This window comes from Vidua macroura, chromosome Z (assembly GCF_024509145.1).
Source record: "Vidua macroura isolate BioBank_ID:100142 chromosome Z, ASM2450914v1, whole genome shotgun sequence".
NCBI classification, from domain to species: Eukaryota; Metazoa; Chordata; class Aves; order Passeriformes; family Viduidae; genus Vidua; species Vidua macroura.
Window position 1 is genome coordinate 30,680,622 of NC_071611.1, and position 21,815 is coordinate 30,702,436.

Below are 21,815 nucleotides of genomic sequence, written 5' to 3' on the forward strand. Positions count from 1 at the left end.
AAAGCAGGAAACTGTTCCCTGGAATTAGCTAACAGTTTTTTATTTCCAGCTCCGAGCAGGCCCTTTGCCGTGGTCAGTATAATAGGTAAGGGAGGCCTAGCTGCCTTAATCCCGGAGGCTGTGCCCCGGAGCCGGTACCGTGGCGGGCACTCCGCGCCGGAGCCCCGCTGGCTCGGGCAGCGCAAACGGGGGCACAGCCGGCGGAGCAGCAACCAAACCGAGTGCGTAGGAGCAGCGCCGCCCGCAGCGACACAGCCCCGGGGCTCCGTGCGCCGAGCGCTGCCGCGCTGGAAGCCGCCGGCGCCTTTCCCCTCTCCCCATCCCCTCCCGGCCTTCCACGAACCGGGACCAGCGAACGCCCCACGGCACCACCGCCTCCCCGGCGCGCGGCCCTGACGTTACTGCCCCGCGCCGCCACAGCGCTGCCCGCGCCGCTCCGCCGCCAGAAGAGGGGGGCGGGGGCGGGGCCTCCGGGGCGCGCTGCCCCCGAGGCGCGCTGCCCGCTGACGTCAGGCGGCGGCTGCGCGCGCGCAGGGCGGCTTGGCGCGCGGGACGAGCCGTGGGATGCGAGGAATTCTGCCGCGCTTCGCTGACACGTTCCCGGGCAGTCTGGGCGGCTGCAGCGGCGCGGGGCAGGGCAGGGCAGGGCATCACGGCGGACGTGGGTGGTGCTCATGTCAGAACATAACGCGAAAAATATATATGAGAAAGTAAATTTAAAAATTCAGACAGGGTTAAAAAAAGGAATATACTTTATTGGCGTGGCAGCGGCTGGGAATGACTGCACCGGCACTGTGACTCCGGCCATGAGCGGACGGGCGCTTTGTGCAGAGTCAGGGGGTTAAAGTGCCACATTATCTTATCGGCAGAAATTGATTTGGGTCGCCCTGTAAAATCCTTCCTCTTTTCCTTTTCCTTTTCCTTTTCCTTTTCCTTTTCCTTTTCCTTTTCCTTTCCTCTCTCATTTTCTCTTTTCCTTTCCACCCTGCCCCCTTAATCCAAAACCCACTGCCCTGTGCTTACGGATTAGGTCAGGGTACTAAACACACCCATTTTTAGGCCGTGTGTCATTTACTAATAAACCTTGGAAAGTTTTTGTGGGCTCGCTGACTTCCCTCGTCCTTGTTGGCCTCTGTCCCTTAGGACTCACGGCTACTGCCATCCCCCGAAGGGTGGGACGGACCCGCTGTTCCCGGGAGGATCGAGCGCGCGCGCGGGCCGCGACACGCGCCCTTCGTGCTGCCGCCGCTGCGGTCCGCCGGCCCGCCAGGGGGCGCTGCCCCGCCCGCGCCCGGCCGCACGCGGCCGCTCGCCAGCTGCGGTGCCGCTCGGCACGTGCGGCGCGGGGCCGGAGCGAGCCGAGCGGGGCCGAGCGCGGCCGAGGCTGATCGGGAGGGGCCGAGGTGAGACGGGCCGGACCGAACCGAGCGGAGCTGCCGCCATGCCCAAGGCGCGGGCCGGGAAGCGGACGGAGCGCCAGGAAGGCCGCGCCGGCGGTGAGTGCGGACCGGACCGGGCGGGCGGGCCGGCGGGATCCCGGGAGCCGAGGCTGGGCCGGCACTCTCACCCGACCGGAGTCCTGCGGGGTGCCGGCGGATCGCAGCTGCCCACGGTAACACCCCCGTCTCTTCCCTAGGCATCCTCTTCAACACCGGGGCCGGGCAGCACATCCTGAAGAACCCTCTCGTGGTGAACAGCATCATCGATAAGGTGGGAGCGGCGGCGGGCCCGGGGAGCCGGGCGTGCCGGGACGTGCGGGGAAAACGCAGCCCTCCGCCCCGGCTCCTGCCTTCCCCGGGCCGCGGGGGGACCTGCTGCTGAAGCGCGGCTGGTGCCGTTCATGCCGCCTGTTTGAGTGCGTGGTGGCCTTTGTGTTTGTTCACTTGGCTGCTCGCTGGTTGTTGACGCGTGGCCAGCGATGCGGCATAAATCAGCGTCAGGGCATTCTGGTTCTCCCCGTTTTCCACTCGTTACTTTCTAAACGACTCTCACGCTCCCTTGATACCCAGTTTCAACTTTTTACTGTGTCAGAAGCGCTTACTTTAATTCTAAAGTCAAATGATTGCACGAAATTGGTGCTACGGAAGCATTCAAAATGCTGTTTGTCCTTAGGCTGCCCTGCGCCGCACGGATGTCATTCTGGAAGTGGGCCCGGGAACTGGAAACCTGACAGTAAAGATGCTGGAGAAGGTCAAAAAAGTAAGTACAAATTCTCTCTCATACACCCCCTTCCCAAGCTCTGACTTTGCTGTGGCTTAGACTACGGCAAACAGAAGGGTCTTCACAGGCGTGATGAACATAAGTAGAATTACTCCATTGATACTTTTATTAACGTATGAATAATCCCAATGGGTTTTTAGCTGATTGCATAAATTTTGTATGGTTTTGTCAAACTACATTGCTGTTATCCATTGATGTGGTAAAGCTTGCTTGTATTTGGAGAAGGAGGAAGGTACATGGCCTAATCGGGATTTTGAAAGGATTCTTTGAACCCATAACAACAGATACAGGGTTGGGATTTTTACGATTAAATTCCAGTTAGAAGATGCATGGAGTTGCAAATATATACTTTTTTTTTTTAGGTTATTGCTTGTGAAATTGACCCTAGACTTGTTGGTGAGCTTCAGAAGAGAGTCCAGGGCACGTAAGTGTCAATTATGGGAAACAGGGAGCACTTAAAGCAGTGGTGCTACTTTGGTACAAATTTTGGCAGCAAGTGCTTAACTGAGGATAACTACAATGTATCTTTTCCCCCAGGTGTCTAGCAAACAAACTTGAAATCAAGGTTGGAGATATCTTGAAAACAGATTTACCATTCTTTGATGCATGTGTGGCTAACTTGCCTTACCAGGTATGGGACAAGCAATATAGCAGGCAACATGATAAAAAAATTATTTTTAAATGCTGATTTCTCAGAAATCATACTAACATTATTATAATAATTATTTTTTCTCAGATTTCTTCACCTTTTGTTTTCAAGTTATTGCTTCATAGACCTTTTTTCAGGTATGTGGAAGAATAGAGCTCTGTATTACCTGGGAGGAAGGAAAATACTTTTAAAAATATTTTCAAATCCATATTTTTTTATTTCCTAGGATACCAATTTGATGGACCAGAGCTGTACCAAATTTCTTCTGTAAAAAAAAACTGTTAGTCTGACAGTGCCTGGAAATTAAGTTTATGTTGGTGTATTGAGCATGAGGAGAAAATTTAAACTTGGCAACACTGAGTGCCCAGCGGATAAAAACAGGAGTTACATCTCCTTAGTATTACAACTAAGTATTATTCCAGGGATAAGCAGGGCATCATAGCATTTCAAATACTTTCCTGTCTAAGTTAGGCTGGAAAGGGAAGAATCAATGCCAAGTCACTTTTTTGTTGTCTGATGTAAAAATGTAACCGTCATGTCTGTGTGTCAGACATCAGTATGTCAGCAGCTCTTGATTTCTCTCAGAGGAACATTGGTAACGTTACCGGTCAGTTTTTGGTAAGCTTGGATTTGAAGGACACAGCAGAGAGTTACTCTAAATGATTTATTAGTCAGGCAACTCTGAGACTAGACTGTCTCTTTCATCCTGATCCATCTAGCAGTAAATAACCAAATTATGTAACAGCTTTAAGGAGACTTGGATGGCTTCACCAAGTTGTGTGATGGGTTTTGGGTTTTTTTTCAACACACTAATCAAGGCAGAGTTGTTTCTTATGAATGTTTACTCTTCTAATTGCTGAGGCAAATTGTGTGTTTTTCAAGTGTGTTAGTTGGCTTCTGACATAAAAATTGAATACTTAGAATTGATTTTTCTGTTACTCTCAGGTGTGCAATCCTTATGTTTCAAAGGGAATTTGCACTTCGTTTGGTTGCAAAACCAGGAAGCAAACTGTACTGCAGACTCTCTATTAATACTCAGTTATTAGCTCGAGTGGACCATCTGATGAAGGTAGGTCACTCTGCGTTTAGGTAACTCAGCTATCAAACACAAAAGAATAGTGTTGCAAGGGATGTGAGGAGTTTGCTGCTTATTCACACAGCTGGTTGACTGCTCTTAATTAACAGGTTGGAAAGAACAACTTCAGGCCTCCTCCCAAAGTCGAATCCAGTGTTGTCAGAATAGAGCCAAAGAACCCACCACCACCTATCAACTTCCAGGTGAGCAGTGTATACTCAACGTAACATGTTAGTGATAATTTCATATTTCTTCTCACTTACTATTCAATTCCATGTGGTGATTCTAGTACAAACTATCAGCTGTTCATTGGAGCTTCCAAAATAGCTTTTCCTCTCTTGATCAGGCTTGTGTTAGAACATTAACACAACATGCCACCATCAGCTTTGTGTACAGTATCTCTTGTAAGACCAAGGTCAGTTGGACAACTACTAGTCCCTTTCATCATGGGAGATATTTCTGGCTGATAATTTTGCAGGAAATTATAAAATAGGAATAAAAAGGAATAAAGTAAAAAGGAATATATAAGATTTATCTTCAGATGAGTGTGTTTAATCACAGAAGACAAATGTTACAGAAAAGTATTCTTAATTTTTAAAACACTTCAAGACCCATTTCAGCCTTGCCCAAGGTTAGCCAGATTTTCTTCAAGTGTCTGCCTTCTCTGCACATAATAGCACTTAGACATGAAAAAGCAAAATTCAAAGGGTTTTGGGGTGAAGTATATTCTCCTCCATTTGTATTGCTTTGTCTAAGATAGAACTGGTTTTGTGTTGTTTAGGACATTTCCATGAGGGATATTCCTTTGTGTTCAGTATTGTTCTGAAGTTGTCAGTAGTGACTGTTCTTGTTTGTAGTAGTGGTATGATGCTTTCTAAAATTCTGCAATTTTCAATTTCAGGAGTGGGATGGTCTGGTAAGGATAGCCTTTGTTAGGAAAAACAAGACACTCTCTGCAGCATTTAAGTAAGTAACTTCTATCAGAGGACCAGTTAGTGATTTCTTTTGTGCAAATGCATAGCAGTGTTACATAGTTAGTAATAAAGCATGGTGGAAGATTAATACTGATGTCAGAAGCTTTTTCTTTTAGAAGAAAACTAGGCAGCTTTTTAAAAAGAACAGTTCTATGTAATCATTACAGTTTTTTATAGTAGACATTTACAACCAATTAAGTGAACAATAGTTACAGTTCAATTTTCATGATAAACATGTATTTCTTTCAGATCAAGTGCTGTAGAACAGTTGCTGGATCATAATTACCGAGTTCATTGTTCCTTACATAATACGGTAAGTTCCTTCTTAGTCTATTCTATTTCTGTGTACTGTGACCTACATACTGACTTCTATGAGTAAAAAATTAACATTGAAAAGCTTAATGTATCGAAGGTTTCCCAAACGAGTTTGAAGGTGGGAGGAACTTGCCTCTTTCCTTAAAGAAAAATCTAAAAGGGTAATTAAATCATAGTAAAAAAGCTTAAAATCAAGTATATTATTACAATATTGTCCATATTATGTTTGTCTCAAGGTCTTTTACTAATTTAATAAAACATTTCTTGTCTGCTTTTCAGTAGGGTCTTGATTTATATAATGAATGAACTGAGATACAAAAATTCAGATACAACAGAATAATATAGTAATCCAAAATAGAAAAAGTATAACTTAATTTTTCACTTGAAACAAGAAGTGTTCTAAGAGCAGGAAATATTTAGATTATGTAAATGAACCTTTTTCTGTGTTTTGAGTAGAAAATAATTTCTATCCCATTTTTCATTGACAGGAAATCCCTGAAAACTTCAAAATTGCAGAGAAGATACAGACAGTTCTAAAAGATACAGGTTACTCTGAAAAACGAGCCCGTTCAATGGATATAGATGATTTCATTCGGTATTCTTTTTTTTTTTTTTTCTCTTTATGCCTTTCTTTTAAGCTTCTTTAAATTCTATCTGCATCTGTAGCTGCGTAGCACAGATTAGTATTGGGTTGCACAGGAATAGTAGCGTTTCCTCCTTAGTACCAGACACTCCTTGCTTCCAGTCCTGAACATGAGCAAACACTTAAGGCCTACTTATATATTTTAAATGCTTTTTATAATATTGAGAGCAACTAGTTAAGGATCCCTGTCACCAGATGACACAAGGAAAAACGACGCACCACAGCTATGGTCACGATGAAGAGACTAATTTATTTTCTCTGACTCCAATCTTTTATAGTTCTCAAAAGGTGCCAGTGGATTGGAGGGTGAACGTGCCACCTCTCCAACAACACTGGACAAACTACCTGTACATCAAATTTCTCCGCCTCTATGAAAGAATGCAAAACAATAGGTTGTTTACAGAAAGTTGTGTGGGAAAGTTCTCTACAAGAATGTAAACTCAGAAGGCTTTAGAAAACTCTTGATAATCAGGGCGACAGATCCCTATTTCAGATGTTTGTGTACTAGACCCTTCTGTGTCTCCTTTAAAAATGGCCGTAGTGTAAATTGGTTATTAAAATTTCTCTAGAGTCTTACACAGCCTTTCTCTGACTTGAGGAGTAGGCCATAGTTTATAGCATAATTTTAAATATTAATGATTACCTGCTGTATTCTGCTCTTACTCCCGGTGGCATCATGAATCTTGTCGTAATTCAAGATAAAAGTTCCTAGCTGTTTTTCATTTGGAGAACTAAGACAGGTAGTGACAAAACAGTGAACCTGGTAGGATCCAGCGTAAGTAACTGCATTGAAAATAAACCTGCATCTCTAAAATGGCAAATTTGCTAATAACTTCCAGTTTCAGATTTGCTAAAATTCTTTCTTTTCAGTTGATCAGTGATGGCTGCTTTCATGCTATTTTCTTCGCACATCTTAAAAATGCCTCAAGCTGAAGTTTAACTTGCTAGAATTGTGATATACATATTTTAATCTTTCAGATTGCTACATGGCTTCAATTCAGAAGGCATCCATTTTTCATAGCTACTCCTAGAAGAATGAAAATGCTGTATTTTTTCACCAACGTTTTACCCAAGACAGAGTGGGTGCAGTGGGACAAGGTCCTCATAAAAGCAATGAACAGAATACAGCACGTATGCTTGGACTCAAAATGTTAGGTGTGCTTTTATTGCTGATGGTAGGCAAGAAACTGCTGCTCAATAATTTTAAAAGCAGCAAATTCTTTCAGAGCTGAAGTGAAGTGCTGGACTGCCTCATGACTGTGTTTTCCTATATATATCCAAAACATGGATTGATGATCATTGAAATCTGTGTTCTCCAGTGATGGACTTCACCTCAGTATATTCATGCACAATACTCAACAGTACAACCCATAATGGGTCTGAACAACAAAAAGAAAGTTCTAGTAATTCCTTTTTTTGATATCAATCATTTGTGTGTTTCTTTTGAAGTGTATTTAAACACTTCCTTTTGATTTGAGATGCCTGTCGCTCTCATCCCTCTGGTAACTACCAGCACTCCAAACCTGTTAGTAATCTGCTTCTCTTAGAGAATCCCAGTGAGCGTTTCTCAGAAAACAAAAGAATTTACCTTGTGGCCTTGATGTCATTTACAGAATTGCCTTTACCCTCTCCTCCACAGTAGGAACTGGAAAAAAAAACTACCAATGGGCCAGGGCTCATAAACACAGGCAGTAGGGTTGGGTTTTCTGTTAACTAAATTCAAGTAGCTATTTTTTAAGGTAACTACTTCACTGTTAATGCTGGAAAAAGTTTTAGCACAGATCATAGCTTTCAGTGAGATTTAGAGCAATGCATGCAAATTAGCAAAACCTCCTTTAAGAAAAACTATTTATATACATCATTGAATCATTAAGGTTAGAAAAGATGTCCTGAGTCCAGCTAGCAGCCCCATTGACATCCCACTGGTTTTTAAAAAGTAATTGATACAGAAGCATGTATAGAAATAGGCACTCAAATTTGCAGACATGCTGAAGCATTTAAAATCTGACTTGCACATTTATTTCACAATTTAATAATTCAGTAATTCTAGTGCTGCTTCATTTCATGCAGAAGCAAATTATGAGTTAGGTAGATAGCCACAAAGAATATGGTTGGACTAATACAGAAGGAACAAGTGCTGAAGATATGTATCACACTTCCTGAATGTTTCTGTTTTACTGGAGAGGAATAGAGAATAAGCTTGTTTGAATCCTGTTAAAGTAATTTTAGTGTGTTATGGCAATGGGCTGCAGAAATTCAAGTTCCACAACCAGCCTTATCAATTTTTCTTTATTCTAACTGCTTCAGTATCAGGTGCAGATCTGACTTACAGCAGGCTCTGTCACAAAAGCTGGCAGTAGACACAGTTTCAGCTAGCATGTGCTACTTGTCAGGACACATGTAATTTACAGGGCTTTGTAAAAAGGTGCTGAAAGCTGACTGTCCTTTTGGGACCCACAATAAATCACAGACTGGTTGTGGTGCTAGGCTTGCATGGACAGATAGTATGGAAGCCACTGTTAGTCCTGTGGGATGCCTCAGTCTTCAGAAGCTTTTTAGAAAGTAAGAATTGTTTAGAGCACCTTCAGAGAAAGCCTCAGATATATGATAACCTGTACTATCCCCTGCTAACACAAGCTATTGCCTTCTATTCCATTGGCTTTTTTCTTTTAGTTCTGATGGGTGATGATCTTAAAAAAATGTTCAGAAAGAGATGTGATTTTTTTTTTTAAGATCTGCTGCAAAACTAAAGTCAGGACAGTAATCTCGGGAACTTCCTTCTATATAATGAACTTGTGTAGAAGAGTTGGCTTTATTTTGAAATCAGAGGCCTTTTGAAAAATATAACTGATGTACTTGAAAATTGAAACCCTTCCCAAAGCATAAGAGAAATTCTCAGATGTACTTCATTTAATAGCTTAATTTATTAAACACATTATGTAAAATCTACATTGTTTCAGTTTTCATGTTTACACACAAGAGGATTTTTTATTTTTAACCATTATGCGACAAGAGCTTCCCATAGCCTACCTTTCTATGGGAGATACAAACATTAAACACTACAAGAAGTTCTGGCTCATTTAACTCTCTTTTCATTGCCTTCCCTTTATTCTCCCCCACCAGGCCTGGCACAACAAACAGGCTTGTATTCCAAAAGTAGTTTTTAAACGTTTCCAAGGGAAAGTCTGCTGATACAAACTCCTGGAAAGAGGGAGAACTCCTAGAGAGATCTACAGTTCCTACAGGAAAGGTCAATCTTTTTTGCATACTGACTTGCAAAAATAACTTGAGTGCCACCACCTAAAAAGTGCTGATACACATGGCGCCATTTGTGAGAATTCAGGTATTTGTGGGATTTCTATTAGCGCTAGGTAGAGGTATTGTGCAAAATCATCAAATGATGCAATTTCACCCCACTTTTCAGCTGCTGGCACTGTACAAAGGGAAAAATATGTATTAGCTACTTCTTAAAGCAACAGAACTACTCAAGCTACCTGCAAACTACGGTTAATGTACATGTAAATTTGTCATGCATCAAAATCCAAGTTTTTAAAACAGTATGTGAAAGGCCAGTATGGACATATTTATCCCCAATGTTTGATAGTTAACTTATCCATACATAGCATTATCACACCATACCACATATCATATTGTCTGCATTATCCTAAGATACAACTCTCCTCAGTACGTAAAACATTACCCTTTAATATACATCAACTAATTTATATTTTTGTGGGTTTTTGTTGATTTGTTGGTTTTTTTTGGTTTTTTTTTAATTGTTACAGATAAAGTGTTAAAATTACACAGCCATTCGTAATGGTATTCAAATAAATCAAAATTCCAGATTTTCACATGAAAAATGGAATGTCCAGCTGTTTGTCCACTCTTAACAGCCTGCAGTTCCTCTTAAAATGATATGGCACATCCTGTGAAATGAAACTATCCACCAAAAAATAAGTTTTCTTGAAACACACACACTAATTGATATTGACAAATAAGGAATGTATTTTTAAGGCTGTGCTTCAGAAGGAGAATATTTAGGGTTAAGTAGCCTTCATCAAGGCACAGATGGGAAGAGTTAAGCACAGCTGTTTGTGGAAGAGAAGTTACGTAAAACCACTAGTGAGGTGTGCATGCACGCCACAATTTTAAACTGCACAGCTGGTCTTTGTCATAAAACTGAACATGGTCAGAAGGAAGTGCTGTGACTTTTTAATGGCCACAGTTTTACTTTATTAAAAATATGGCAAGTATTTCCAAACATTTCACTATTTGAATAAATGAAATATTCAAAGTGCTTCACAGATCTGAACCCTGCAGGTTGTGCTGTCTGGTCTAGAAGCATTTTGTAGACATCAGGAGCATTTCACATAAAACTGAAAATGTCATTCAGGTGAATAAGAAACAGGAGATTTCCACAAACATTTCTAACATTTTTACTCTTTCAAGTAGTTGAGTTCTCTCGGTCACTAGGTTTTGTAACAAATGTGTGCTACAGCAGTACAGGTTCATTAATTCCTTTAGCAGCAGAGGCCCTTTTCAAAGGGCACGTGGTCTTTTCGGGTTGATCTGTTTACTGGCCTGTTCCTCCTCTTGTAGAGCTGCCCGGAAAGATTTCACTTTGTCTTTAAGAAAAAAAACAGAAGAATGAGTGCTGATGTGCCTGTGCTCAACAGATCTTGAAACTAAGCCCTGATCCTCCACATCCCAGCCCTAACAAACAACAAAGAACATTCCTCCACAAAAATAGCTGACACTACAAACTACAAGGGGATTGAGCTAAACTTGCATCCAAAACTATACAAACAAGTTGCTTAGCAACTTAGTGTCTTCTTGGATACTACCCCAGTCTCTACGCAGGATAGGTTTGTAAACTGCACAATTGTATTCTCAGCATGTGAACTGTTTACACTTCCATTCTCCTTCTTAGAGAGTCTAGGGAGATATACACTACCTAGATCCTATTCCTTCCCAGCACCTTCCAAACCACTTTTAGGGACATACAAAACCATATATAGACTACAGTCTGCCATTTCTAGTACATTCTAAAACCCGGAATAGTAAATTCTAGTCCCTTCTGTTTTCTTATGAATGTGAAAAACATTTGTGAATAAGTTTTGGAACTTACTCACTGTAAATAGTTAAATGCATTGTTCACTGGTTTCATTGTAATTCAGTAAGAATGGGAGAAACCTAAGAAAGGAAGTGTGGCATTCTTGTTTTTCTATTCCTATCCCTTCCGTGCCCCAGTAATATGCCCAAGAATGGGAAGAAGGAAACTAAAATGATGGCAAAAATATGTCAGTTGCACAGTGACAGAAGTAAAGGCTGAATGATTCAGTGACCATTACATGCCATGAGCACAACATAGACAGCATTTTTGACTTTATACATGTTACCTCCTATAAAACTACAGTTATATTAAGCTGGCTGTAAAGATGTGAGATCTCTTAGCATTTTACCTCCAGAAGCCCTTTCAATAACAGTATCTGCTAAGTTTTTGAAGAACAGGTAGTCACCTAAACTGCATTTTATCATTGCTGGTGTCTCAAATAGTCATCTTCTGAAGAGAAAGCCATCATCCATAAAAAACAAAAGGAAACTCCAAATCCTAGCAAAAGTGTAACTGGCATGCTCAGGAGGCAAGCAGGCCACATCTGATCTGCTTGTTGTATTACAAGCAGATACTCAGACTGAGTAAAAACTGAGATTTTAACTTACAGTTTTTTAACATATATCAAGAAAACTGTTCTGTCAGCCCCCTAACCCACCCTTGAGCTTTTGCCAGTATAGCAGTATGTCTCCTGGAGTCTAAACAGTTAACAAAAAATGAAAAGGAAAATTAAACTCTGGGACATAACCAACTGACAAGCTGATTTTAGAAGACAAGTGGAAGAGTTAATTTTGGGCACTGAGAATTAGCTGCAGTTTCTTTTTCAACAAACACAGGCTGACAAAATTCATACAAGGGCTGTTGAAGAAAAAAGTAAACTAATAACTAAAATACTCAGAGCTTGATGGCACTCTTAAGCACAGTCTTAAAAATTATAGCAGGCTCCCCGCTACACTACAGAACAGCAGGGACTGGGAGTTCCTACTACTTTTTCCTCATTACATGGCCTTCTATTCTTTTTCGTACAGTTGGTTTGGATTTTCTTACCTTCCTTTAGTGTTTTGGAAAAAAAAGAAAAATTGCAAGACTGAGTTTGTACTTCCTGCAGTTAAAGCATAGACTCCTCCTTTACATTAGGATTAACGGATCATAGATGTGAACTTGTTCTTAGACTGCAGAATAAATGTACCTTCCACTGAAGGCCAGCATAAGCAGGGACAGAAGACCTTAGAATATAGCCACTTTTTTTTCCTCCTTGTTTTTACTGCAAGTCTCCATGGCATATGCTAATAATGTACAGAGAAGTGATTAAAAGCAACTTACCTCTAAGTTCAGTCAGAATATCAATTTTTTGCTCTAGAATTGCTTCAAGTTGAGTAGCGTAAGAATCCACATCATAGTCTACTTCTTCTGTCATCTCAAGAAGTAGTTTTTCAACTTCCAACCATCTAATGGATTCCTAGATAAAAGTTTAAAAATACAACAAAATACATCAGCAAAGTCAAGACAAAGAGCTGATTAAGACTTCTTCGCACAGTGACCAGACATTGTACTGCCTAGTCACCTCAATAAGACAGATTTCAATCCAAAACTGAAACGTTATTCCTAATGCAGCAAAACTGCATTTTTTCTACATTATTTTTTAATTTCAGTGGTCATATCATCACAGGCAAGCCCAGCTACCCAGTTCTCTTAAAATTCAGAACATTAGATGGTTGTAAAGCTGAGAAATTTAGGGAAAATAATTTAGACAAGAGTCAAACTTTGAAGTCAGGCTCTAAGTATGGGCTGCCTACTACTATATAGTCACAGAATCATTATTACATTCAAGGAGCCAAGATAATATTGCCCTGTTTAGAGAGAAGCTGTATAAAAGGATACCTGTTTTAAACTCACTATTATATGATCTGAATCCACACACAGAAATACAATAAAGGTTGGTAAAAGAAGCTCATCTTCGCACTCCGAGCATTACAAAAACTAAGAGGGAAAAAAAGCTTGTAGCAAAGAAGAATGTGGCCAGGAGTTTAAATGTTACAGAACCATGCAAAATTGTGATCAGAAGAACTGAGCCCACTGGAAATGCTTTAGTTTAAAAAAAAAGAAAGCAGCTGACAGTTATAGCCATACTAGAAAGCTTGGTTTGACATATTAAGTCTTTCCCTCTGTGCTCCATAGCCCAAGTGAAACTAAAAATGTAGTCCAAACCCCTTGTCTGTTTCTTGGCTTTCAGGAGAGATGGAGCTTACACTGGGGTAAGATTCATCTCACCTAAAATAACCTTGTACATTGAAGACAAAGACTCCTGAACATGTAGAGCACTGTAAGTTGCACTGGTGTATTTTAGCCGTTTTTGTTAGGAAAGGAAGTTGTGTATCAGCTGCTTTCAGAAGAATGCTGACAGAAGATTGGCCAACAGCTATTGGCCTTTGTATAGGTGCAGCCCACCTACACACAGCATAAACTAACAAGCCATGCCATGAACAGAGAGACCTGAGGCTTGAACACATTTCCTCCCAGAGACTGACAGAAGGAGCAATAATCTCCAGCAGAAGGCCAGATGGATACACAGAGGCAATTACATCTTAAACTAATGCAGCTTGTCTCCAGAAGCCACATTAGGACATAGCCACAGCATATGGCACATGACTTTCACGCTTCTGTATGTTTTACTTCAGGGCTAATGTTCCATTATAACTAGACCTCTACATCTGCTGTAAGATGTTTTATTTAGCATCTTGCTTTATTGTGAACACACATCAATGTTCCACTAAGCTAGATACCTAGGCTGAGGAGATAATGTGTATTCCTTACAGGTTTGATGGTCTGCTGTTCTCTAGAAACATGTGCCAAACTGACAGCTTGCCTGAAGGCTTTAAGGTTATGAACAGAAACAATCCACATCTCCTTCTGAAAACAAGTAACTCATACTTATTGCCATGATTTTGTGAGTGTAAAAGGTTCCATAACACTGACCAGCACTACATGGGAAGTACTCCTTCCAAAAGCCCTGAATAACAGCGAGTGAAAATTGTATGTACCTGTAACACGGAATCAAATAGGCGTTTTGAAATACATGTCTCTCTTCTGGATCTCAGAGAGAGATGTCACAAAAGAATACTCAGATTCAGACACAATTCTTGGAGGGAGATGATCAAACAGAAATGTGCCAGCAGAGACATAACTATTAACTACCAGCCCAGCAAAGGAAAATTTTACTAAATTTCTGGAATGACACAGAAATGTACTACTCTTTAATCACGGGGACAAAGACCAGGTGTTACAGAATCTGTTCCTGTTTGTTTGATACAATCAGCTTAACATAATCAGTTTAGGAATCTTTGTCAGACAGAATGACTACAGATCAGATGCTCTCCATCTTCAAGAGTATGCACTTTCATTGGGAAAACCTGGATTCCTAAATTAGGATAAAACGAAATCTTTTACCTGGAAGACAGTCCTGTGGTCTTCTACTACTTGCTCTTCCATTTCTACCATTTGTGACACAGCTTCATGGAAACTAAACAACTGCGGAGAAACTTCTTCTTCCTAAAAACAGTAGTTAACTTTGTTAGCGTGGAAAGAACTGTGGCTACAGAAAAATGTTGAATGTGACCCATTTTATCACAGAACATGGAAAAAAATATGCAGAAGGCAAAACCTGTCAAAAATAGAATTTAATACTTCTAAGAAGTATTAAAGTCTCCAGGAATGAAGAGGCAATAAATTCAAAATATTTACAGAGTTAAATTTAATTAATATTCACCAAAAATTTCCAGTCACTAATCCTAACAAATACCAGAAATCAAAATATTCCACATAAAAATAGCAAGTTAAAATAATGGGAAGAGGAAGTCTAAAGGGAAGAATTATAATTTCTAATAGATTTTAGTGCCCACAGAAGATTTTGGGTTTCTGTCAGAGCTTTCTGTTATGCATGCTGCAACAGACAGGAAAAAAATGTAGAAAAAAAAAAAGAGAACAGCCATTACATTCAAAACATTCCAGAAAATCAGAATTAAATTAAACTTTTGGGAAAAAAAGTCAAATAAATGTGAAGGGAGAAATCCAAAATCTACATAGTGACTGATAAATTAGAAGAATGCACACATGGATTTACAAACTGAAACCTTCTAAAGACAGCTTCTTTCGAAATGAATAGTCAGCAATAGAAGGCGGAACTGCTGTAGGCTGTAATTAATGTTTAGCAACATTAGGAAGGAACAGTGTGGTTCCTTACACAATGCCTTTGAAATATTTTTTTAAATATTTTTAAAATATTTTTTAAAACATTAATAAGGCTTAAATTCATTCAACATGAATGAATGAGCAATGAACAAGTGATATGAGAGGATATCTGGTTGGAAGGAACATCCAATAGGAAGCTCTAGGAATCACTACCATGTTCTTATGAAACAAAGTCCTAGAAAAAAAGTAATTTACTAAAGTGAGATACACCACAGATATCACAAAGAGATGACTGACAAAACTTAGAGTCTTTTGAAAAATGTTAGGATTGTAAAGATTTTTCTTTTCTATTTTTCATGGGCATTTTCACAAATAAGAGTTTAATCCCTTCTGGAATTTAAGGACCAGGACTAAAGCTGATAATCAGCAATGAGGGAGAATGCCTTTTAGAAGACATCTCTCAGCTCCAGCCCAGGTAGACATACTGGGAACATCATGTGGCAGTCTTCCTAAACTGTGTACTGGGGTTTGACCCTAGGAAAACCATAAGGAGGAATGATGAGTAGCCAGATTTCCACATGCAGGGAATGGCAAACTCAGTTGAAATGAAGTTTGCATGCAGGGAGAATAATGCTCAAAATGAGAAAGGGTTAAATAAAACAGATGAGTTTTAGGATACTTCCAACTGCCTAAAAAATGTGATGCTATAGTGGAAAAAATGCATACTATAGATCATCACCACAGCCTGCCTAGACATTAAAAGCCCTAGTCAACAAGGAAGATAAAGAAACTAATCAAGAAACATTTTTGGATTTGGTGTTTCTTTTGTACGGGAATGAGCATAATACCATAAACAGAAAAGGTGAAGAGGTATGCTGTATGTATTTAAGATCTTACTGACAGGCTATTGATCTGGATTTGTTCTGCCCACTGTATGTCATCATCTCTTTCTACATAATTCTGTAAACCACTCACATTTTGTTCACAAAGCAGTTTGAGATCATCTCTCTGAGGAGAGCTTCCCACACCCCACTGTGTCTCCAAGTCATCCATCTGATTGGGAGTATGATGTATAATGGAACGGATATCTCCTGCAGCACTAGGATCAACTGTCAGCTCCTTCACCCTATGGGCAGAAAATGTTTCATTTGAAAATTAGTAAACTCCTGTGCAAAAGAGTCACAACCAAAAATAAAGCTCTACAGGTTTATGCACAATCAGTTCATTTAATAAGGAAGATGATGATGTCAGCTTCACAAATTTAATGTACTTCCAGTGACAAAAAGATATTAGTCCAGTTCCTAAAAGGCATGGACCCTTGCATTTTTACCACTTGCATGTGGATTAAAGTAAATCTAGCAAGAAGTATTTTTTTTCTGATTGAAATCTTACAACTTTTTACCAGTTAGGAGGGCAAAAATTCCAAACCCCTCAACATTAACTCTTTTACAATGGGTGATATTTCAAAGCAAAGGTCATTTAGCACCGTAGACCTGACAATCTTTCTTTTTCTGCATATACAATTGTGTTTTAAAAAAGTTAGTCAATCAGCTCTGCACTATCTGTTATAAGCAAATCAACCAAGAAATTCTGAATAAAGTAATAACTTGCAACCAAACATTTCAGAATAAATAGATCCTTTCCTTAATTTCAAAGGTGAAAATATTTTAATAAAATGGTAGGCTCTCACAGCATGTAAGTAGTTTAAAGATTGACCGTGATTCTGTAAAAAAAAAACTATTTAAAAGCAAGTTTATGAAAGATACATGAAAGTCTAAGAGCAAATTTTAGAACATACTCTTAATTTCTTTAATAGGAAAAATGTTCTTTCAAGTAGCACTTATTTACTACAGTGTAAAATATTTTTCATTTATCTTCAGAGTGCTAAAAAGCTTTAATAACATACGTATATATATACATATATTTATATATGTAAGAAAATTTTCCCTTTCAGAGATATTCAAATTACCCTAAACACTTATTATTGTTTAGAATTGTTTAGATTTTGTTAGATTTGGTCCACTAAATGTACAAAGGTGACATCACCATTTCTATTTTTTTAAATGTATGAGGGAAACTAGCAAGCCTGGATACAGAATGTGGATGTTTAAGGAGGGTAAACAAAATACTGGGAAGATGATTGCATATCATGCAGAACCATCACCTGCCAAAACAAAATTAAAACAAAGTATGTGTGACTCAAGGCAAGGGGACTAATGAAAGGTTGGTCTGTAAAATTACATAGTCAAAAAGAAAACTTAAAAAATAAAGTTCCATGTATAGAATGAAGTAGACCTGGTGTTTGAAGGAGAAAAGTCGTCATACTCATAGGAAGGAGAGAGATCAGAGCGACTGCCACTACCCTGTGAGAAGGGAATGTCCGAAGGACTAATTCCAAATTCCTTTACTCTGCAGCAGCAAAATACAGTGGCAAATTAAAAGAAAATGTTCTCATAAACACAGTTAAAATGACAACTCTCATTTTTATAACACAAGTGTTCTGACATACTGAAACTCTCTGCAAGCAATTCAGACCACTGGCAAAACTGAACAAAACCAGTGCTGCTAATTTGCAGGGGACTTTAACAGCAGTGTTTTGAGAAAAGTAATTCCAGATTTCAGTTTGTATAGTTAATATTATTTGGTCTACATTCAATATTCCACTAAATGACTCCTTTTAAGATATCAAATCACTACAGCTACAAACGCATAAATTCTATTTCACCTCTTGTTGTCACTGCCCACACACTAGTGTCCAGCACGAAAAACTAACTACTATGAAAATGATGTATTGTTAGAAAAAAATAAAAATCTATACAAAACACATGAAGCAACATTTCAGTGACAGGTATATACTCCGTAACAATATACAACTTTAACACTAAGCGGAGGAAACAGTTTCAGTACAGCTATTTAGTACACTAGAAAGAGGTACTTAATTTGTTTTGTAGTGACTTTTTACGGAATCACTTCAGCAACATAAGTTGTGTAAGGGGTAGGAGTTCCAACAAGTCTGGAATGTGCAAGGTCCTGCATCATGTTACTGTAAGCAGAGGAGTAGATGCCTCATTCACTTCAGGGAGGAAGTGAGACAGACTGGTCCAAGCCAGGCAGGTTTACTACTAGCTCTATTAACCCAGACATGAGGACATTTGGAGACTGAGAGAAGCAGGCAGTAAGCCTTCCAAGTAGGCCTTTGTGCCTTGACAAGCAGAAGCAGTTGTGGCTCTGCCTGACCTCTCACTGGGGCAAACAGACCCGCAGATGGTAGCCTCTTCTGGAAAAGCCAGGGCTTCTGATCTCCCAGACGCTGTCTGCCCTTTGTCCTTTGCAGCAAAGCGTGGGGTATCTCTGAGGCATAGGTCTGGCTGCAGGGACATACAGGACCTGATTATACCATCTCCCCAGGAGAACTGCAGTAGGTGAGGGCTCCTTTCACACTCACTGGAGAGAGTTTAACACTTTCTTACAGCAGTACAGGTCTCAAGTGATGCATCTGCCTTTGGAGGTGCTAATTTCTCTACAGCGATCATAAAGCTTGTTAGATTTTCTGCCTTTTAAACCTTTACTTAGGATTTTCAGATATTTGCTTAAATTTGGGAAGCATGAAATTTTATATGTATATATAATACAGACTGGCAACTGCACATGATTCCACAAAAGGGATGGGGAAAAAAAAATCACATCATAGAAAGGTATTTAGCCAACACTCCAGGGAATTGTCATGAATACCAGCTATCCCTAATGCAAGAGATGGTCCTTTCAAAGGGCAAAATTAATAGTAGCATGTCCTACATACCTTGCAATCCACATTATCCATCTCTGGATAATGGCATAGATGCAGTTTTAGTAGATTATTTTGTAATGGTTGTACAAAGTGACAATTTAAATTGAATGTGAGCCTGGATCAGTAATTTGGTTTTGATTTTATTGAGAAACACAACTACCACTGAATTATTCAAGTAGCTAAAATAATCATACATCATAGGACAGCATCATTTCAAATGTCAGTCATCAACAGCCAGTACAGCTTTAAGAAATAACGTTTTTCATACCTATTTGCGTATCTCAATGTATTTAGAGTGTTTTCACATGATGCCATCCCTGGAGAAATCGTAGCAATCTGGAGAAAACAAGCCACACGTTAGCAAATCATTTTATACAGATGAAAGGGTAGATAAATTGAAATGTATATATTTTTAAATATCCAGTTTCATTTCTCATCTTCTACAAAAAATGTCTGCTATGTACAGCAGACATCTCAGGGACACAGATGTCTAGTCAAAGCTTCAATTTAATTTTTTTAACCCTACAAGGAACATCAAGAATTCACAGAAATACAATTTCCCCAACCATCTTGGTAACATACTGTGTAAATGTGAAATTTTAACTTAAAAATACTCTCCTCAAAAAAGGAAATATGCAACTCAGTAGACCCTAAGTCTAATATATCCTATAAACAATTACCAATTTTTTTTATGTATCTTTTGAGACCCTCCTCTGTTCAAGGAGATTCTATGCTGATTTTGGCTACATCAGAAACTGAACTTAATAGTAGTAAAAATAAGCTTAACTATTTTCCTAAGTAGAGATATATTTTTTCTCAATTAGAAATTATCTGTAAACAGTATTTGATGGCAAACCTTTCATGAGACCTATCTGGAATCTAAAGGTCTTTCTTTTCCCTGTTAAATTAACTACTCTGAAGATAGCACCACCTTTCCCAAAATCAGCAAAAATTAAAACTGTGATTGGGAAAAGTGGGATCATTATTTCTCCTAGTTTATCTCAGTAGTCCAATTTTTCCACCTGTTCTCTTCCCTAAGCAATTGTAAAGGCTCTACTCAGAACAAACACCTCTATGATCCTACACACTAAAATTTTTGTGCCATCATAGACAAAGGAGACTGAAACTGATGGTGATTAAATAATCCTCGTTTTCTCTTTCATCCTGCTGCTGACATTCCTGTACAAAAGCAGAGGTAGTCATCCCAAGAGGAATTTCTCCTTCTGGGGAGAAAGGAAAAATATGTGGTGGATGTGATCATACAGACCTAAGTTTAAACCTCTAATACTGGTACGCATCAATTACTAAGGAAAATAACAAGCGTGTATTTGAGATCACACAGCTGCATGTCTCTTCTGGGTGCTAATTAACAAAAATCTAAAACTTCCTAAAGCCCTTCCAAACTCAAATAACATGAAAAATGCATACATCTCTTCCACCAGTTTAATGTTCAGAGCATGCCACAGACAGTGATGTTTAGATTGATGGCATTTGGCTTCCCAAGCCATCGTTAGGTGTGATACAGCCTGGGGACAGATGACCTATCCTGACAACTGGAAGTGGTGAATGAATTCTATGTTTTCCTCTGCTTTGTCTTTGTGGCTTTTGCTTTACCTATTTACTACCACTGCTGTAACACTAGGAGACTGCTCCAACACCTTAAGGAGCATAACATACAGCTGCTCTAGGGAAGTGCCACTGTAGATGCCTTGGTCTCTGTGAATACCCTGTTCAGGACACATGAACTTGTGCACAAGTCTTGGTGTATAACCTCTCCTCAGGCCCCAGCCAGCCCATTCTAGGGAGGGCAGAAGGACTCAGACCTCTCTGTTGCTCACTTTCTTGTTCCTAATTCCAAATGAGGATGGAAAAAGCTGCACTACTTATGAACAGAAGCATCTTTAAGATGTGTAATAATAATTCTTCCTATTTTGAATGTCTCTATACTGCTTATAAGCCATCACAGTTCGATCAATGGTCCTGCTGGGACATGGAAGTCTGCAGGTTCCTACTCCTACCCTGGAGGGCTAAGGTGTCTGACCACTTCAGCTGTGACTGCAGCACATGAAATATGCAACATGTCAAGGAGCAGCACTGGTTAAAAAATGAGACTATTCTATGTAGTCACACTGCAACTTTCAAATGACAATTCATTATCCTACAATGCAACTCTTCAAAAAACTTGAAATGGTTTCTCAAATTATTTAGACAAGAAGAGTAAAACTGCAATGACTGATAAAATGAAAAAAATATTTATGCTGACTGTAAAAATCTGGATTTCTTTTGAAGGAAGCAAATCCTAGTCGTAACTGTTCACATTATGAAGTTCCAAAACTTTATGAGCTTTCAAAATATTTTTCTAAACAAATTTGAAAGAAACAAAGAGTTTCCAAATCATAGTTTAATGTTATATACAGAGAGAATACTCCATCCCTAAAGATGTAACTTTTAAAACTGCAACATATCCATTAATAATAAAAGGAAAAGTCACATAAAAATGAAGTGTAGAAGCTAGCCATTGAGTTTTACTCAAATATCCTCCTTACAGATTCGTATATCAGAAAGCAAGTGGAACACATATAGCAGGTATTTTACTATCTCAGGAATCCTTTAGTAAGTTAAAAATCACAGGATTTTACTACATCATTTTATACGCATTCCATATTGAAAAGCACCACACAGTTGAAGATGTCTTATTCAAACAGCATGTTTGAGCAGTGTATCAAATCCCTCTTGTTGAGAAAGTCCTTAGTAATAAGTAAGGACCCCCATTGCTGGCTGGGGTTAAACCATTACAGTATCTTAAGATGAAACTCTGCTGATTACATTCTTAAAAAAATACATGTAAACA

General features: G+C 39.4%; 3 protein-coding genes across 7 annotated transcripts in view; 1 reads left to right on the forward strand and 2 right to left on the reverse strand.

The window, feature by feature from the left end:
• The window catches only part of IPO11 (importin 11), a 79,435-nt gene extending 79,013 nt beyond the window's left edge, over positions 1–422 (reverse strand). For both annotated transcript variants that reach the window (XM_054003093.1, XM_054003094.1), the window contains exon 1: positions 344–422. The gene's annotated coding sequence lies outside the window, so the exon portion shown is untranslated. The remainder of the gene's footprint in view (positions 1–343) is intronic.
• Positions 423–1,338: 916 nt separating this feature from the next.
• DIMT1 (DIM1 rRNA methyltransferase and ribosome maturation factor) lies at positions 1,339–8,825 on the forward strand. The gene is made up of 12 exons (XM_054002931.1): positions 1,339–1,496; positions 1,637–1,710; positions 2,113–2,199; positions 2,583–2,644; positions 2,758–2,851; positions 2,957–3,006; positions 3,815–3,938; positions 4,055–4,147; positions 4,846–4,910; positions 5,168–5,231; positions 5,722–5,828; positions 6,855–8,825. The coding sequence occupies exons 1-12, from the start codon at positions 1,442–1,444 to the stop codon at positions 6,895–6,897; spliced, it is 918 nt and encodes a 305-aa protein (XP_053858906.1). The 5' UTR covers positions 1,339–1,441; the 3' UTR covers positions 6,898–8,825.
• KIF2A (kinesin family member 2A) overlaps positions 8,782–21,815 on the reverse strand; it is a 60,349-nt gene continuing 47,315 nt past the window's right edge. For 2 of the 4 annotated variants that reach the window (XM_054002927.1, XM_054002926.1), the window contains exons 16-21: positions 19,233–19,300; positions 17,473–17,586; positions 16,153–16,303; positions 14,437–14,538; positions 12,313–12,448; positions 8,782–10,501 (exon numbers count right to left, since the gene is read on the reverse strand). In XM_054002927.1, coding sequence (XP_053858902.1) covers positions 10,416–10,501; positions 12,313–12,448; positions 14,437–14,538; positions 16,153–16,303; positions 17,473–17,586; positions 19,233–19,300 — 657 coding nt within the window. In that variant the 3' untranslated portion in view covers positions 8,782–10,415. The remainder of the gene's footprint in view (positions 10,502–12,312; positions 12,449–14,436; positions 14,539–16,152; positions 16,304–17,472; positions 17,587–19,232; positions 19,301–21,815) is intronic. The other 2 variants (XM_054002930.1, XM_054002929.1) reach the window with 1 other exon arrangement.

Excerpts from the sequence above, each read along its gene's own strand:
- DIMT1 (XM_054002931.1), top strand. The coding sequence starts at position 1,442 with ATGCCCAAGGCGCGGGCCGGGAAGCGGACGGAGCGCCAGGAAGGCCGC. Across the intron at positions 2,645-2,757 it reads CAGAAGAGAGTCCAGGGCAC|GTGTCTAGCAAACAAACTTG; the intron begins GTAAGTGTCAAT and ends CTTTTCCCCCAG. Across the intron at positions 3,007-3,814 it reads CTTCATAGACCTTTTTTCAG|GTGTGCAATCCTTATGTTTC; the intron begins GTATGTGGAAGA and ends TGTTACTCTCAG.